At 52.2% G+C, this 18,246-nt stretch overlaps 1 protein-coding gene across 1 annotated transcript in view; it reads left to right on the forward strand.

The window, feature by feature from the left end:
- The window catches only part of LOC146797228 (peptidoglycan recognition protein 1-like), a 92,014-nt gene that overhangs the window by 54,111 nt on the left and 19,657 nt on the right, over positions 1-18,246 (forward strand). Inside the window, exon 3 of the mRNA XM_085624181.1 lies at positions 12,647-12,848. Coding sequence (XP_085480307.1) covers positions 12,647-12,848 — 202 coding nt within the window. The remainder of the gene's footprint in view (positions 1-12,646; positions 12,849-18,246) is intronic.

Consider the following 18,246-nt stretch of genomic DNA (forward strand, 5'->3'; position numbering starts at 1 on the left):
GCGACACTTGGGATCTCCCCTGTAGTGTCCAATCTCCCCACACTCGTAGAACCGCACAATCCTAGGCTGCTGACTCCTGTCAGGGTAAGTGGGTCTTGTGGAATTGGACGGGGGTGGGGTTCCTACTCCCTTCCCAAACTTATTTTGGGGACCTTTCGAGAACTCCACCTTTTTATCTCCCCCCTCTTTCTTCTGGGGGAAACCCTGTCTGCCTTTCGAGCCATCTCCCCGGGGCCCTTGTGAGACACCCGGATGCTCACCCAAATATCTGCCTCCTCCGCAAGCTCACGGGGATCCATCAACTTGCGGTCCACCAAATGTTGGCGCAGCTCCGGAAAGCTCTTATCCAAGAGGTGCTCCCTTAAAAAAAGATCGTACAACCCTTGGTAGTCCTGCACCTCGCTGCCACGCACCCAACCATCTAGTGCCTTCCTCGCATAATCAAAAAAATCTACCCATGTCTGTGTGGACAGCTTATGGCTGCCACAAAACTTTTGCCTGTACCTCTCGGGGTTGAGACCAAACTTTTTTAACAAGGCCTCTTTCATGGGGGCATACCTTACCTGATCCGCCTTGGCCAAATATAGCAGGGTGTCCCTAACATTGGGAGGTATATACCGGTATAAACCACCTCCCCAATTACTCTCGGGTACCCCATAGGCCGTCAAGGCTACCTCGTATGCCTCCAACCATTTCATGATGTCGTCCCCCACTGTGTAATTGGCAATTACCTCTTTAGGTAGGTAGAACTTTGACTCTTGAGGTTCCTTAGGTATGCTGCCACCATTGTCCTTATTGGACGCGTTCAATTGGAGGGCGCGTAGCTCCAGCTCTTTTAGCTGAAGCTCGTGCGCCAGCTTCTTTTCCTCCATTACCCATCTCCTATTTTCTCTTTCCTGTTCCACTCTGGCCAATTCCCTTTCTTTCTCTTGTTCTAACTTGGCCAGCTCCCACCTTAACTGCCTCTGTCCTCGTACTCCTCTGGAGACGCGCTCCTCCTCAACCCTGTCCTACTACTGGCCCCAGAACGTCTCCCTGGGGGCACATTTTCAGACACATCTACATTCAATATGTCGATCACTTCTTGGGCGCTCTCCTCCTGAGGTGCATCTGGCGCCTCCTGTCCCTCATCCCCTCTCCCTTCTGGGTGGGCTTCTACCCATGCCCTAATGGCGGTGCGGAGTTCCGGTCCTTTGGCCTTCCGCATCCCAGGCACCCCCATCCCCTGCCCGAACTCCCTTAGTTGCTTCACAGTGTACCCCTCGAGGTCAGCTAACCGGAATTCCATTCTGGCAGGTGGGGACCTAGACACTAAGGAGGAAAATTCCTAGGGTATAGGCAACAGTTATCAGCTAACCAGGCTCCTTGCACTCTCAACCTGGACAGTGGAAATAACAATGCAGCAATCAATGGTTTTCGAGCTCTGGAACAAATAGGCGTTTAATTGTGGCGCCCTTCGCCTCACGGAAGGGTGCTGTATGGTCACAGGTCCTAAGGATCCCACCGCTCGCCAACAATGTAGGACCTGGGGTCTCCAGGCCCTATGGGGCGGTAACGTGACACGAGCGGTCGGGCCACCAAAGGTCTGTGTGTAAAGCAACCATGCAACACGCACCTCACATGGGACAAGGAACACACACAATAAGTGACGCCACACGGTAGGAGTTATGTAAATACTCAAGTTTATCCAAGTAGATCACGTTAGATGCAGTTCATGAGGTAGCAGTACATTTCATAAGCTGATAACACAATTCCTGGCGATATACATGTCAGTCAGGAGCTATAACAGTTGGTCATACCCTACATGCAATTCATGAAATATCAGTACTGCCTGAGGGACAACTACTATTCACGTAGGTGTCCACGCGCGCTTCACTTTCCTGTAGCGCCCGAGGGGGGGTGATTACAGTGCTGTGCGTGCTACCTGGGGACGACCTTAGAACGGGGCATCTAGCACCGAGAGCTACTCGTAATAGATGTCATTTAGCATTTCATTATGGAACATGAATAACAGCGCGCTACTCGTAATCAATAGCACGTAGCACTTCAACATGGGCGTGAATAACAGCACGCTACTCGTAATCAATAGCACGTAGTACTTCAATATGGAACATGAATAACAGAGCGCTACTCGTAATCAATAGCACGTAGCACTTCAATATGGCACATGAATAACAGAGCGCTACTCGTAATCACTAGCACGTAGCACTTCAATATGGCACATGAATAACAGAGCGCTACTCGTAATCACTAGCACGTAGCACTTCAATATGGCACATGTTGGAAGGCGGACCTCGGGGAGTCGGAGAGACCACCCAGAGGGGCCCTCTCTCTCTGGAGGCGTGGGTTCGAATCCCACCGCTGCCACCAAATGTTGGAAGGTGGACCTCGGGGAGTCGGAGAGGCCACCCAGAGGGGCCCTCACACTGCACGAAGTAGCCGAGCGCTGCTGAGAAGCTTCCGGGGAGATCCTTCTCCTATCATGTACTAGCACAGTAACACCACCACACAGGACTCAAGGAGGTTGTCTCAAGACGAGCAATTCTTTATCAGCACTTAAAGGGTACGGGATCAATATTTACACGGAAGGGATCAAGGGATCCACAAAAGTCTCAGTGTCTCTTTAGAAGGGAAGGGGTCGCGGGACAGTCTTTGGCAGGAGCCTGGCACGAGGGTACCTGGGGCCCAGTTCTTATCCTCAAGCTGGAGGACCTCCGGATCTCGGAGGGGTCGAGCCACAACGGCGTCCGTAGGGCTCTGGCGTTTAGTTCGTGGAGGGCCGCGACCAGGTCAGCGGGGCTCTCAAGATGGTTTCTGTTCAGCTCGAGCCGCGACGTCGTCAGCAGGGCTCCGAGGGAGGTTTCAGCGAGGTTGGGCCGCGACAACATCAGCAGGGCCCCGATGTTCCGGGTGGCTTCAAGGTTTCAGCAAGAAGGAGCCGCGACGCAGTCTGCAGGGCTCGTGGTGGTTTCAAGCAAGAGTTCTTCTCCGTAGGGTCGGCCGCGATTCGATCAGCAGGGCTCTCGACTCCGGGATACAACTGCCGGTCTGTTGCGAGGTCGCCCCAGATATAGGCCTGGGGTCCTTTGATGTCCGGACCCTTGCGCCCGGGGGGCGGAGAGGCCGGGTTGGGAGCGGGCAGACGCCCAGCAGGAGAGGCGCCCGGCCCAGGAGAGATGGAGGCCGATCGCACCTCGGTGTGTGGGGACGGTTGGGGGTCCCATCGATCCCGCCCTCCGCCAGGGGCGAGGAAGTGTTCACGTGATACCCCCTGGCCAGTTCCTGGTGCCTCAATGTCTGGGCCTTGCTGGAGCCGAGGCCGGGTTGAGCGGGGTCATGTGGGCTGGTGTGCAGGGTCACGTGGCAGGTAACAAAATGGTGGAGCCCCGAGGTGTAGGTGACCTCGTGCGGCTCGAACGGGTGGCCCGTGGAGGCCAGGGCGGGGAACGGGCCCAATCCCAGAGAAGTCAGGACCACGCCACGAGGCCGGGTCCAACAGCACATGAATAACAGAGCGCTACTCGTAATCAATAGCACGTAGCAGTTCAATAGGGCACATGAATAACAGAGCGCTACTCGTAATCACTAGCATTTAGCATTTCACTATGGAGTATAACTAACATAGCGCTGCTCGTAAGCGATGACATTTAGCACTTCAGAACGGAGCAGGGATATCGGAGCGCCACTCGTACTCAAGGACAGTCAAGGCTTCCCACGGGGCTGTCAGCAGGGAGCGCACGGGACTTGCGGAGCGAGTCTCCCAGCTCCGGTGCAGTTCGTAGGGCACCACGCTTCAGTACTGTTCAAGGAGCCACAAGGAAAGGAACCCTCGGCGGGGTCTCTCCGTCGCGATGACACGGGGGAACTCCCACGGAGAGGGGACCCGGGCTGAGGGTGCGGTGTGGCTCCCAACCAGTAGGGGGCGCATCAGGGACAATCCCAGCCTCCGGGCTTACCTCGTTCTCGGCGTCGGAAGGCGTCCGCTCCAGCGACGATGGGGAAACTCGGTCCAGGCCTCGCGCACCTTCTCACACAGCTGCGACGGCAGCGGCGGGGCCCCGGGCTTCTCACGGGCCTCGCGACTCTGCAGGGCACTTCTTCCGGCCTCCGGGCCGCGGCGGTGAGCGCGCTGGCTTCCACGTCACCGGGGGGTGCTCAAGTTAAGGATGGGGGTTCCGCGCTCAGCGGAGCACGCTGCCGGGGGTCCCAGACCAGGTCAGGGAGCGCAGGGGTCACAGCGCTAATACCTGGTCGATCCCCGGTGGCTCTTCAATCTGCTTTGCATACGGCTTCGGGGGTCAGTCTGGACACGCAGTCTCAGCGCTTGGCATATAAGTTTTAGAGTTCAATCTGGACACGCAGTCTCAGTGCTTGGCATATAAGGTTTAGAGTTCAATCTGGACACGCAGTCTCAGTGCTTGGCATATAAGTCTCTGTTCTCAGATGTTAGATGAAGTCTTGTTGGCGCAGATGTATCTGGCGCCCTTAAGGGGTTCTGTTACAGGGGGGTAGGGATGGAGAAGGCGACTAGGTCCTTCCTAGTCAGGCTGGGCAGAGGTTCTCTGGGTCCTCCTACTGCTGGGCAAGATCAGTGGGTTTCACAGGGTCTCTCACTCACTTAAGAGGCAGCACCTAAATCCTGTCACTCTCAGAGGCATAAGTCCCTGGCTAGGCCCTACCGCCTACACTCCTGGTGGATTCTTCCAGCTCTGCTTCACCCCACTGGCCAACTCAACACAAAAAGTTCCCTCCCTCACTTAAGTAGCCCTAGGTCAGGTGACCTCTGGCCAAGGCGTCAAAAGAAAAACCACACCTCCCTTCTAGAAGGTTCCAGCACATTCCAGGAGCTTCCCCATTCTACCTATGGGACAAAAAGGCGGGCTGGTGTTGCAACATTGCTGTGGGGTTCCAGCCAGCTCCTGGCAGCTAGGGTGCTACTATGAAAGAACACTCTGCAGTAGCAGGGGCCTGTGGCAGCCATCTTGGGAGAAGGGAGCACCTGCACCTTAACACTGATTGGCAATGGAAAGGCGCCCGGAGACCTAGTCCAACATAAAAATGAGGGTGGAAAAAATGAGGCGCGATCAAAAATAGAAGGGGAGACCACCCTAGGGCTGACAGGTCCAACATGTACAATCTGATAATGAGGGAGCAGATTCTTAATAACTGTCAAAATCAGCTGTTGCACCAGTAGCTGGTAGACTCTGATCTGACCTCTCCCCAAGAATTGGGAAAGAAGGCAGACAAATGGGTCAGAACCAAGGGTGAGGCAGAAGGTACAGAACCAAGGTGGTGACCCTAAGAAGCAAGGGTGGGGAGAAGGGTAAAGACCAGAAGTCTTCACAAGGGTCCCAAAAATCTTCTTCAGGTGGGGATACACAGTCTAACAAAGGGAAAGGCCAAAAGAAACCATGGTGCAAAGTCTGTAAGCAAAAGACACACTGGATCAGTGATTGCACCACTTCCAAAGAGAATACTACAGCCCCCACCAATGCCCCTAAGGCACCCGCTCCCCCTAGTGCAGTTACAATTGGTGGTGGGAGTACACAAGCGAAGGGTTTAGTAGGGTTGACCCTGGGTACTGAGTTGGGCTCTGGCCTACTCAGAGAAACCACTCAGGCTGTTCTTGTCTGTGATGGGGGCATGGATATGACCCCCTCTTTGAGTCCCAGTAACCTGGGCAAGTGCCTGCAACAGCCTTCAACCAATGGAGTACAGGCTTTGCCATTCTGCCATTCAGGGACATAGGAGCAAGTGCCACTATGGTGACAAAGATCTTGTGGACCCTGGGCAGATTATACTTGGTGAAATGCACCAAGTGACCAATGCTAGCAACGTCAGAACAGACCATTCTCTGGTAGTTGTTAACTTCTCCTGGGGAGGGGTAACTGGCCTTAAGAAGGTTGTGGTGAGTGTAAACCTACCAGTCGAATGCTTGCTTGGCAATGATCTAGAGACTTCAGCTTAGGCAGAAGTAGAGCGCAGGACTCATGCAGAAATGCTGGGCATCCCTGCAGATGTGTTTGCTGTGACCAGGTCCCAGGCCAAAATGTCTGAAACTGAACAGGCCTTGGATTCTGGAACAAGGGACCAAGTGCCATCCAAGAGGTGGAGCAGAAGGGTTAAGGCAGAGCCTTCCCCCTCCCCCCCCCCCCCCTGACTCAGAAGGAGGATCAGTCTCTTGAGGGAGATGATCACAGTCCTGAAGAAGGAACTGTCCCAGAGAAGCTTGAGCCTGATCAGGTTGAGTTCTTGGGGACAGGGGGCCCTTCCAGGGCAGATCTGAGCCAGGAGCAGCAGAGCTGCCCCTCTCTTGTACCCCTCAGACAGTAAGCTGCTGCTGAGGCTGTTGGGAAGGCTAGTTGTCCCCATAAGGTGTTATTGGGATGATGGACTCCTGTATTCAGAGTTCAGAGACCCCACGCCTGGTGCCACCAGGAGGTTGGTTATACCTCTGAAGTTCAGGGGCTTCCTATTGACCCTAGCCCATGATATCCATTTAGCAGATCACCTGGGCCAGAACAAGACATGGGACAGACTTGTCCCTCACTTTCACTGGCCCCACATGTCTGAAGACACAAAGGAGTTGTGTTGTTCCTGTGTGACCTGCCAAGCAAGTGGCAAAGCAGGTGGCACTACAAAGACCCCCCTGATACCACTACCTGTGGTGGGGTTCCCTTTGAAAGGGTAGGGATTGACATTGTTGGTCCCATGGATCCCCAAACAGCATCTGGGCACAGGTTTATCCTAGTAGTAGTGGATCATGCTACTAGGTACCCAGAAGCTATTCCCCTTAGGACCACTACAGCACCTGTGGTGGCAAGAGCCCTGTTGGGAATTTTCTCAAGAGTGGGTTTTCCTAAGGAGGTAGTATCAGACAGAGGCACAAACCTTATGTCTGGTTACTTAAGAGTAATGTGGAAGGAGTGTGGAGTGACTTAAAAGTTCACCACACCCTATCACCCACAATGCAATGGTTTGGTTGAAAGGTTCAACAAAACCTTAAAGGGCATGATTAAAGGGCTCCCAGAAAAGTTCAGGTGGAGATGGGACATTCTCTTGCCCTGCCTTTTGTTTGCATACAGGGAGGTGCCATAAAAGGGGTTTGGCTACAGCCGCTTTGAATTTTTCTTTGGTCACCCTGTCAGGGGTCCATTGTGTTTGGTGAAGGAAGGATGGGAGTTACTTCTCGAGTCCCCAAAGCAAGACATAGTGGACTACGTACTTGGTCTCCGCTCCAGGATGGCTGAGTACATGAAAAAGGCAACTATAAACCTTGAGGCTAGCTAGGAACTGCAAAAAGCCTGGCATGACCATAAGGCTGTACTGACTGTTTACCAGCCAGGACAGAAAGTGTGGATGTTGGAGCCTGTGGCTCCAGCCGCTCTCCAAGATATGTGGAGTGGACCCCACACTATTGTTGAACAGAAGGGAGAGGTTACTTACTTAGTAGACCTAGGAACTCCCAGGAGTCCCCACAGGGTTCTCCATGACAACAGGCTAAAGCCATATGTAGACAGGGCTAACATGGGCTTGCTCATGGCTACTGATGAGGGAGAGGAGGAAGAGAGTGACCCACTCCCTGACCTCCTCTCACAGAACCCTGATGATGGGTCAGTTGATGGTGAGGCCTTGGCAGGCAGCCTCATTGCCCAGCAGCAAACTGATTGCAGAAAGGTGCTCAATCAGTTCAGAAACATGTTTTCTCTGACTCCAAGTCGGACTATCTGTTGCACTCATGAAGTGGACACTGGGGACAGTCTGCCTATTAAAAATAACATTTATAGGCAACCTGATCATGTCAGGGACTGTATCAGGACAGAAGTCCAAAAAATGTTGGATTTGGGAGTGATTGAACCCTCAGATAGCCCTTGGGCTAGTCCAGTGGCCCTTCTGCCAAAACCTCACACCAGTGGTGGGAAAAGAGAGAGGAGGTCTCAATGCAGTCACTAGGACTGATGCCCATCCAATTCCAAGGGCAGATGAGCTTATAGATACTTTGGCCTCAGCCAAGTACCTTAGCACATTTGACTTGACAGCTATCTACTGGCAGATCAAACTAGCTGATGATGCAAAGCCAAAAACAGCATTTTTACCCCATGTGGGCCTTACCAATTTGTGGTGATGCCCTTTGGTTTGAAGAATGCACCTGCCACTTTCCAAAGGTTGGTGGATACAGTTCTCACAGGTCTGAAAGCCTACTGTGCAGCTTATCTAGATGATATTGCTGTCTTAAGCTCCACCTCGGAGGATGATCTGGTCCACCTAAGGAATGTTTTGGAGGCCCTGCATAAGGCAGGCCTCACTATCAAGGCCACCAAGTGCCAGATAGGGCAGAGTCAGGTTGTGTACCTGGGCCACCTTGTAGGTGGAGGCCAGGCTCAACCACTGCAGAGCAAAATCCAGACCATCATGGACTGGGTTGCTCCAACCACCCAGACTCAGGTGAGAGCCTTCTTAGGCCTGACTGGGTACTATATGAGATTTGTCAAGGGGTATGGATCAGTAGTGACACCCCTGAATGACTTAACGTCTAAGAAAATGCCCAAAAAGGTTCAGTGGACAGCTAGCTGTCAAAAGGCATTTGATGACCTGAAGCAGGCCATGTGCACTGCTCCCATTCTACAGAGTCCTGATTACTCCAAGAAGTTAATTGTCCAAACAGATGCATCTGAATTGGGGGTAGGGGCTGTACTGTCACAATTGAATGATGAAGGTCAGGATCAGCCAGTAGCTTTCATAAGCAGAAGGCTGACCCCTAGAGACGTTGGTCAGCCATTGAGAGGGAGGCCTTTGCTGTGGTTTGGGCTCTGACGTAGTTGAGGCCATACTTGTTTGGTACTCACTTCCTTGTTCAGACAGACCATAAGCCCCTCTTATGGCTAAAACAAATGAAGGGTGAAAGCCCCAAACTGCTTAGGTGGTCCATTTCCCTAAAGGGGATGGACTTTACAGTGGAACATAGACTTGGGAGTAACCATGCCAATGCAGATGGACTCTCTAGGTATTTCCACTTAGAACATGAAGACTCAACTGGTCAAGGTTAGTTTAATGTCCCTGCGTTTGGGGGGAGGGGGGGTTGTGTAGGAGAGTAGGATCTGCTTCACATGGGTACCCCCACTTTTTGCTGGTGTTTCACTGTTTTTCGACCTTAGTCTGGCTGTGGCCTTGCTAATCAGGATCCCAGCCTAGCTGCTTCCTCTATAAAATGGTTTCCATGTACATTAGGTACATCTCTCATTGGATTCTGGAGTGCCTTATAAGTCCCTAGTATATGATATACTATGTACCCAGGGCATAGGTACCTCAGAGGCCTGCCAGGGGCTGAAGCATGTATTATGCCACCCCTGGGAAGCACTCCAAAATGACACCACAGGTATGCTACTGCAGCCTGGGTAAGGTGGTGCATGCACCCCTTACTGTGGTATAGGCTATCTATATCACTACCATTGCACACACATATAAAACCTATAAGTCATTCCTATGGCAGGCCTTAACAATCCTGAAGGCAGAGTGCTTGGTTTTTATGTGAGAGGGTGCCCCTGCAAGAGCAGAGCCCCTCTGCAGCATTCGGAGTACCTCCTCTGATGCTGTATGTGGTGCAGCCTAACCATATACTCTTAAGTGCATTATAACCTCGCGGTAAATGCTAACTTTGGGATGGCTTCACGGAAACATGTTGTGTTTGGTGTCAAATGCTTTGGAATACTACCCCCCCCCCCCATCGCCAGTTCTGGTGGCGGGGGTAGTATTCCACCCTTCTAGAGGGAGAGACATGTACCCACTGGTCTAACCGGTAAAGACTTTCTAGAACCCTGGCATCACGAAATGGATGCCACTGCCACAGACACGGGTCTGGCCTCCTGCTGCTGACCGAAACTCCAGCAGGGGAGGCCTGGACAATAGGTTTCCTGTCACAGGGAGGTGTAACCACCTCCCCAGACAGGCAGATGTGTATTGGGGCTGGGCGGGAGCACTCCCTGGTGCTTTGAAGTCCTGCACTGGGGGCACACCTGGTGTCCCTGTGCATAGTCCAGTTCAAACCGGTTGTAGGGGCTACCTGCCCCTGCTCTTGCGCAAAACTGGACTTAGGAAATGGGTGTAGCCACCCCTCTTTCCAAACCCTCCCATAGGTGGGTTCCCAGAGTATGTCCAACCCCCTATCTTAGTATAAGTATAGGAACCCAGTCCTTGAGACTTTAGATTACCCTGGACGAAACTCTGCAACATATATCCTGGACCTTCGGCTTTCTATTTCAACTAGAAGACTGAAGAAATCTCCCTTGGGGTCAAGGAGTGACTCCCCTGCTTTGCAGGCACCAAAGAAGCAACTGAGCGGTCTGCAACTCTGAAGCTCCCACCAGACGCCGAAGTCTTTGCATCACCAGAGGTGGATTTCCAGACTTCACTGAGGCTACCCAGAGGCACAGCAAAGCTGAGGGCCATGGCTATCGTGGGTGATGTGAAACCATGGCCTATGGACACTGTGAACTTTTGCCGGTACATCATCTTCCTGGTCTTCCTCAAAGTTGTGCTTTGCCTCTGAGTAGCCCCAGCCTTGGGCACTAACTGCACCGAAGATCTCTGGCCTCCACTCCACGAGTGACGCGTGGGCCAGTTTCCAGTGCGACTGCTTGAGGCTCCTTCGCGATCGCTAGCCTGTTGGCTAGTGGGTCCCCACGAAGGCAACTCCTTTTCTGCTTGGGCTTTTCTGGTTGCTCCAGATGTGCCCTGACTTACCCTTGCGGGGTGAGTCCCCCAGACCTTGCTGGTCTGCACCGGCGTCTTCTATTTCCACTTGACTTGCGTTGCCAAGGCTTGTTGGGTTCATTCTGGTCGCTGACACCGCAGCACTTGACAGACTTTGTGGGACAGCTCGAATCCAGCTCCTGGTTGTCGTCAACACCTCCTGGACCTTGTGGCTGAAGAGTCAAGACACCCGTCAACTCACCTGAAGCACCCGTCATCAGTGAGCATTCATCTATTGTGCCCCTGGTCACTGGTAAGTGACCCAGACTCTGTCCCCTCTGCTTTCAGGTTCCTTACAGGCTTGGATCTCTTCGGTCACTTCTCCTCTTCACGGCAGCAGCACTTCTTTGCCAGCTTCCATCGAAAACGACGCCGCGTCCCGACACCAAAAGACACCTATGCATCCGGCTTCCCTGGGTGAGGTAACTCGAGTACTCCGGTGCTCCCGTGGGTGTTGGCCCTAGACACCTCTAAGTCCAAAAGGGTTTGCTTGTAGTCATCCTCTAAGTGTCCTTAACTTGTAATTTTCAAACCGCGAATTTCCCCATAGAAGTTTACGGCGATTCGCGCCTGTGTTTTAACACTGCAAGCGTCCCCCGTGGGTCCCCTACGTCACTACCTTGCTTGGTTCATTGGGGCCCAAGCACTTCTAAAGGCTCTAGCCCTTGTGTCTTGTTCAGTCGTGGTTCTTATACCACTTTATTGGTATATGGTTTGGTACGCACCTAGGGCCCAAACGTGTATTTGTGCGTTTGCTGTTGAATACTGACTTGTAACTTAAGTACTTCGAACTCCAGCCTCATAAAGAGACTAGAGGGGTGTGTTTTATCTTAAATACGTATATTTTGAATATATACCTGGTGTGGTTGTCCTTTCATTTGGTCATTCAAGAGATTATAGACTGGTAAAACAAGCTGCTTTACATTCCTTCAAGACTTAGCCTGAAGGCTGCTCTCCATAGATACCACTAGGATAGCTTTCAATAAAGGTTGTCTTTAACCTATCACCATAAGGGGTTGTTTGGACTGGTACAGGGTGCCCACTTTAATTAGTGGACAGCATATACCAGGCCAACTTCTCACAGCGACCCTTAGACCTCTCTGCCTAAACCTGTGGGATTTGTGCTCTACCGCTTAAGGTGACCCTTGGACCTCTCTGCTTAATCCTGTAGGATTTGCGCTCCACCGCTTAAGGCGACCCTTGGACCTCCCTGCCTAAACCTGTGGGATTCGTCTTCTGTTGCTGAAGGGGACACTTGAATCTATGTGTCAAATGCCTGGCCACCACCACACCAGCTCCACACTGTCAAATGCTTTATTTCCTCATCTGATTAGTGCAGAGTGGTTATGGTGTCAGTCCTGAGTCGTGAGGAGCAGGAGAATGTCATATGGTGGAATTTACCCAGATTGACTCTCGGCAACCCTAGCGGCTCCTTATTGTCACACCCATCTCACCACAGGTCCAAACGCTCAGACCACAGTAGGCTCATTAAATCCATAGCCATCTTCTTGACTTTACTGACAAAATAAAGTCCATTGTTTCCTGGTTTGTATATTTTCTGAAGTCTTTATAAAGTCTCTGTTAGAGAGAATCCAGCTGTTTGCAAAGAAGTGTTAGGTCCCTGTGGATGATTCCCTAAACTCAACGCCAGCTCTTTGCCCGGAAACTCCATAACTCAAGCTGACAGCCAATGAGAATATTTCTCCAAACTACCTCATGGGAGGTGTATTTTTTAATCTGTGATTCTACGCAGGGTAAAGAGTTTGTTGTTTTTACAAACTACTAAGGTCCTATTGAAGTCTGTTTTGTGCCCAAAAACTGTAAAATATGTATATTAAGTTGTAGGATAAATCACACTTTACATGCAATGCAACTTCTTGCTCTCTCTCTTGAACAGGGTGCCCCAACATCATCTCACGCTCAGGGTGGGGAGCCCGCAATGTGAACTGCCTCAAAGCGATGAACACCCCGGTCCCATATGTTGTCATTCATCACACGGCCGGAGCTGCATGCAACACCAAAGCCAAGTGTGTGGCAGAAGTGAAGGCGGTGCAAAACTTGCACATCAACAAGAACAAATGGTGTGACATCGGCTACAGGTGAGACGTCATAGAAGGTGTCATGGGTGGGCTACACGGGACAAACCTGTCAGGTCGACCAGCACGGCCTTTTGTATATTGTTTTCACTTTGGTTTATGGTTTCGGAGCAGTAGGACCATTGGAACGTTGAGTGCTTTCGCATAAATATTAACAATACAAAACGCCTGTGCAAGACAACAGGCTTGGCTCCAAGACCAAACACGAATGCCTGAAAGAAGAGTGTCTGGTGCAATCCCTTTGGAATAAAGCACCACATTATTCCTAGCGTTAGCCCGAGCAACAAGCCATCCATAGATCATGCAAATTCTGTTATTTTACACATGAATATACATGTGCACCACAGTACGAGTCTTACACTGAGGAAAGTATGTGGGCACCATTGGCCATCTGCAGGATTGATCTTGCTACAATGTACCTATTGTTTTGGAATATTGCTGTCTTAGGACAGAAAATGGGAAAATTGAATGGTGCAATTGTATTAACAAACATACAGGGCCCAAGTCTAACTTTACTCCTGACGTCTAATTTTAGACATGAAGTCTAAGTTTACTCATGGAGTATACGTTTCGGACCTGAAGTCTAAGTTTAGACCAAAAGTCTAATTTTAGTACTTTTCGGTATTCACAAAGGTAAGTTACTAGTAGTATGTCTACTTCTGGTAAAGGTACCAGTAGTAAAGTGACTACTAGTAAAATAACTAGTAGTAACGTTACTAGCAGTAACTCACCTTTGTGAATATCAAAAAGTAGTAAAGTTAGACTTTTGGTCAAAACTTACGCTTCAGGTCTAAACTATGACTTCAGGTGTAAAGTTAAACTTCAGGTCTAAACTATGACTTTCGGTGTAAAGTTAAACTTTAGGTCTATATTTGAACTTCAGGTGTAAAGTTAAACTTTAGGTCTAAACTTAGACTTCAGGTGTAACATTAAACTTAAGGTCTAAACTTGGACTTTTGGTCTAACTTTACCTTTGTGATTCAGGCCCGCAGTCTGTATTTATCAGGAAACCTGGGCCTTAAATCCTCTGCCTTAGGATCCAAGCAGTAAGAAAACCTAAATGGAGACCTTGAGACAAGGTAATCATCTGAGTACATAACACACTGCACTGTAGAACCCAAGGAATTGATGGGGGCCACCCCGACATCCAGCAATTATTAGTAATGCTTAAATCAGGCAAATAAATGGTGAACTCGATAAAAGGGGTAAACATGCCACTAATTTACCCACCCTTACCCTCTGAACGATTAGAAGCAAACAGAGCCACCTTAGTTGTATCCAGTGATGTTAACACCATTTATGAACCAAATGACGAGTGAAGGACGACCATGCATGGAGCACCTCTGTCCAAGTGGGGGTACATCTAAACACCAATCATAAAAGGGATGGAAGTCGGTTCTCTTAACATTAACCCGCGGTCTTCGCGCTTTCAGTGGAAGACCTGGACCGGATTCTGTGACTATCATCGAGTATTGACCATCCAATCTGCAGGACAATGATTGACCTGAAAATTGAGATCCAACCCAAAAGCGACCACAACCCCCCAATCCTCTCCCTAAGGGGTTCACACCAAGAGTTGTAGGAGGCTGAGGTGGTAGGAGGTGGAGCCTGGTCTGACCCTACCATTGATAAACCCTGGGAGACCTTGGCAGACATTGCTGCACGTGCACTTCGTCAGTGCAGATGTTCACAATGTGGGGGGCGAGTGGTCAGCCCCCCTTTTATCAAAACTGTTCTTGTACAGAGAGAAACGCTAAATGTAACAGATCACAGGTTTGATGGTGGATCAGCTTGGACAGCTCTAATAGTAGCAGCCAAGGGTGAGCCCTAGGGAGTGCATTAAAGGCAAGAGACACCTCAACAAGACTGTACTGAGGAAGAACAAGGAAAGAGATGTCCAGATCTGCTTCCAGAAGTGAGAATGTGAGATTCACACTTCTTTTGGCGCCTTATTGGAAACATTAACAAAAGAAACATTATCAACCAGAGCTACGTATCACAGAAGACAAGCGGTGTGGACACGTTTCAGTCCAAGTGCGGCCTCTGGGAGAGAATCCTCTCCTGCAGGATCTACATAGGAGGAAAGGAATCTTGAGCTTCTCTCCTTGAGTAAAGTTATGATTGATATCGATAGATATAAAGGGAGCTGCACCCAGCGTGGCTGAAATACCAGTACATTTCCATAGGTCCTTATGTGACGTCAGATCATCTTCTGAATGACGCTATATTAAGAGGAGACCGGTTCAGGCAAGTTCGCTCAGAGAGAGAGAGTTCCCTTTACAAGCAAGATGATAGAAAAGATCCTATGATGGGACTTGTAGCTAGCATTCGTTTTTAGCAAGTGCTTTCTGTCCACAGCAGAGAAATGGGCTGACAAGGAGAGGATTCTAATTTCATCCCCCTCTAAGGCAGAGTTTTGAGAAAACCAGAGCTGTTAGAAGGCGACCTCAGAGGAGCCCGGAGGGGGCCCTGACTATTCTGAGACCAACCCTCGAGGTATCGTAGCCGGGCACTGGCAGGAGACTCCTCAGGGGAGGAACCTCGTATCTAGGATCGTACACTCGGCACCACACGACAAAGAGACACCACACCGGGAGTTCTTAAGAATAAATCTTTATCAGATCGGAGTTGTAGGATCTTTATGATCCGCAAGGCAAATATATACAAGTGGAGCGCGGGCTCACTGAGTCTTTGAGGGGGGGTAGGAGGTAGCGGGACAGTCTTTGGGGGATAGGGATCAAATGCAGGAGCGTACCCGGCGCGCAGCTCACAATCCTCGAGCTGGGGGATACACTTGTCGTCGTGGGGTCCGGCGGGACCAAGAGAGTCTGTGGGAGCCGCGAGTCACTCAGCAGGGCTCAAGTACAAGTTCGGAGGTCTTACGATCTTCAGGGAGCCGCGAGTCACTCAGCAGGGCTCAAGCACGAGTTCGGAGGTCTTACGATCTTCAGGGAGCCACGAGTCACTCAGCAGGGCTCAAGTACAAGTTCGTAGGTCTTACGATCTTCAGGGAGCCGCGAGTCACTCAGCAGGGCTCAGGTGTTTCCAAAGGCGAATCTGCCGGACAGCCCCAGAGCACCCCTTGTTTTAGGGCGACTCCTCTTTGATGTCCGGAGTCTGTGCAGGCAGGGGTCTTGTCACCTGGGGGTCGCTTGTCGGGGTTTTCCTGCCATTGTCTTTTGATCCTTTCAGGGCCGGGTTGGGAGGAGTCCCAACACCCAGCAGGCATGGAGCCAGCCTCTGGGAGGCCGGCGGGCTGATCGAAACCCACCTTCCCAGGGAAGCTCAGAGGTGTGATAGAAACTGCTCCTCCCTCTCTCATCCCAAGGGGAGCGCGATGTCCTCCAGCCGGAGTGGCGCCTCTAGGCCAGGGTCGCGCTGGGGCCGGGCGGCCATCTTGGTGCATGAAGTGGGCACGCGGGCCCGGTGTGGCCGAAAGGAGGAAGGCCACGGACGGGAAAGTCTGGGTCGGTTGTGTGTGTTCTGGTGGGAAGGATCGGCTAGGTCGTGGGTTCGGGGGCTGTGTGAGGTGCAGGGGTCAGGTATGGCTATGTCACGAGGGCCGGGTCTAACACGTGTCCCCCCCAGCTGAAAGCCGGAGAGAACTACCCATCCTCTTGGGGGTTCTCTTCGCTGAGGCGGAAGAACCGGGAGAGGCCATCGGCGTTGGCGTGGTCAGTCCCAGGGCGATGTTCCACGGTGAAATCCATCCCCTGGAGGGAGATTGACCACCGCAGTAGCTTGGGGTTTTCTCCTCGCATCTGCATAAGCCATCGCAAGGGGCGATGGTCGGTTTGGACCTTGAAATGGGTGCCGAACAGGTACGGGCGTAACTTCTTGAGGGCCCAGACTACGGCGAACGCCTCGCGCTCGATGGTGCTCCATCTTTGTTCTCTGGGCAACAGCCTTCGGCTGAGGAAGGCCACGGGTTGGTCTAGGCCTTGGTCATTCACCTGGGACAGGACGGCCCCAATTCCATGCTCGGAGGCGTCCGTTTGGACCACAAATTCCTTGATATAGTCGGGGGCCTGGAGGACGGGGGCAGTGCACATGGCCGCTTTCAGGGCATCGAACGCCTCTTGGCAGGCAGGGGTCCACTGCACTTTCTTGGGCTGTTTCTTAGACGTGAGTCCCGTGAGGGGACCGACCAGGCTGCCGTAATTCCGGATGAATCTCCGATAGTAGCCCGTGAGGCCCAGAAAGGCTCGGACCTCCGTCTGGGTAGTGGGGGGTTCCCAGGCTAGGATGGCGTCGATTTTGGGCTGGAGAGGGGCGACCTGACCGCTTCTGACCTGGTGCCCTAGGTAGGTTACCGACCCTTGCCCAATCTGGCACTTGCTGGCTTTCACGGTGAGGCCTGCCTGGCGCAGGGCGGTTAGCACCCTCCGGAGGTGCTGGAGGTGCTCACTCCATTCGGAACTAAAAACTGCAATATCGTCGAGATATGCAGCGCTGAATTTCTCCAGCCCGGCCAGGACTCTATTTACCAGTCGCTGGAAGGTGGCCGGGGCATTTTTCATCCCGAAGGGCATCACGCGAAAGCGATAGTGCCCATCCGGGGTGGAGAAGGAGGACCGCTCCTTGGCTCCTTCTGTGAGCGCAATTTGCCAGTAGCTGCAGGTGAGATCGAAGGTGCTGAGGAACCGAGCAGCCCCGAGTCGGTGAATGAGCTCGTCGGCTCGGGGAATGGGGTGGGCATCGGCTCGGGTGACTTCATTGAGTCCTCGGTAGTCCACGCAGAAGCGGAGCTCTGGGGCGACACCGGGGGCAGCTGCTTTCGGGACCAGGACCACGGGGCTGGCCCAGGGACTGTCTGAGGGTTCGATCACTCCCAAGGTCAACATCTTCGAGACCTCGGCCTGAATGCAGGACCGGACTCGATCAGGGACTCTGTAGGCTCGGTGCTTCACCGGTGGGCTGTCTCCGGTGTCCACGTCATGGACACACCAGTCGGTGACTTTGGGGACCAGGGAGAAGAGGTCGGAAAACTGCCCCAGGAGCTGGCGACAATCCTCACGTTGCTGGGAAGTGAGGGATGGGGAGAGGTTCACTCCCTCTACGGAGCCGTCCTTCTCTTTGGTGCACAGGAGATCCGGGAGAGGATCCGACTCCTCCTCGGACCCGTCATCAGTGGCCAGTAGGAGGCTCAGCTCCGTCCGCACAAAGTGGGGCTTGAGGCGGTTCACGTGGAGGACCCGGAGGGGGTCCCGTGGTGACTGGACGTCCACCAAGTACGTGACCTGGCTCTTCCGCTCAACCACTTTGAAGGGCCCGGTCCATTTATCCTGGAGGGCGCAGGGTTTCACGGGGGCCATGACCCATACCTGCTGGCCCGGCTGAAACTCGACCAGAGTGGCATTCTGGTCGTACCAGCGCTTCATCTCCTCCTGGCTCGCCTCCA

Source organism: Triturus cristatus, chromosome 9, assembly GCF_964204655.1.
Source record: "Triturus cristatus chromosome 9, aTriCri1.1, whole genome shotgun sequence".
NCBI classification, from domain to species: Eukaryota; Metazoa; Chordata; class Amphibia; order Caudata; family Salamandridae; genus Triturus; species Triturus cristatus.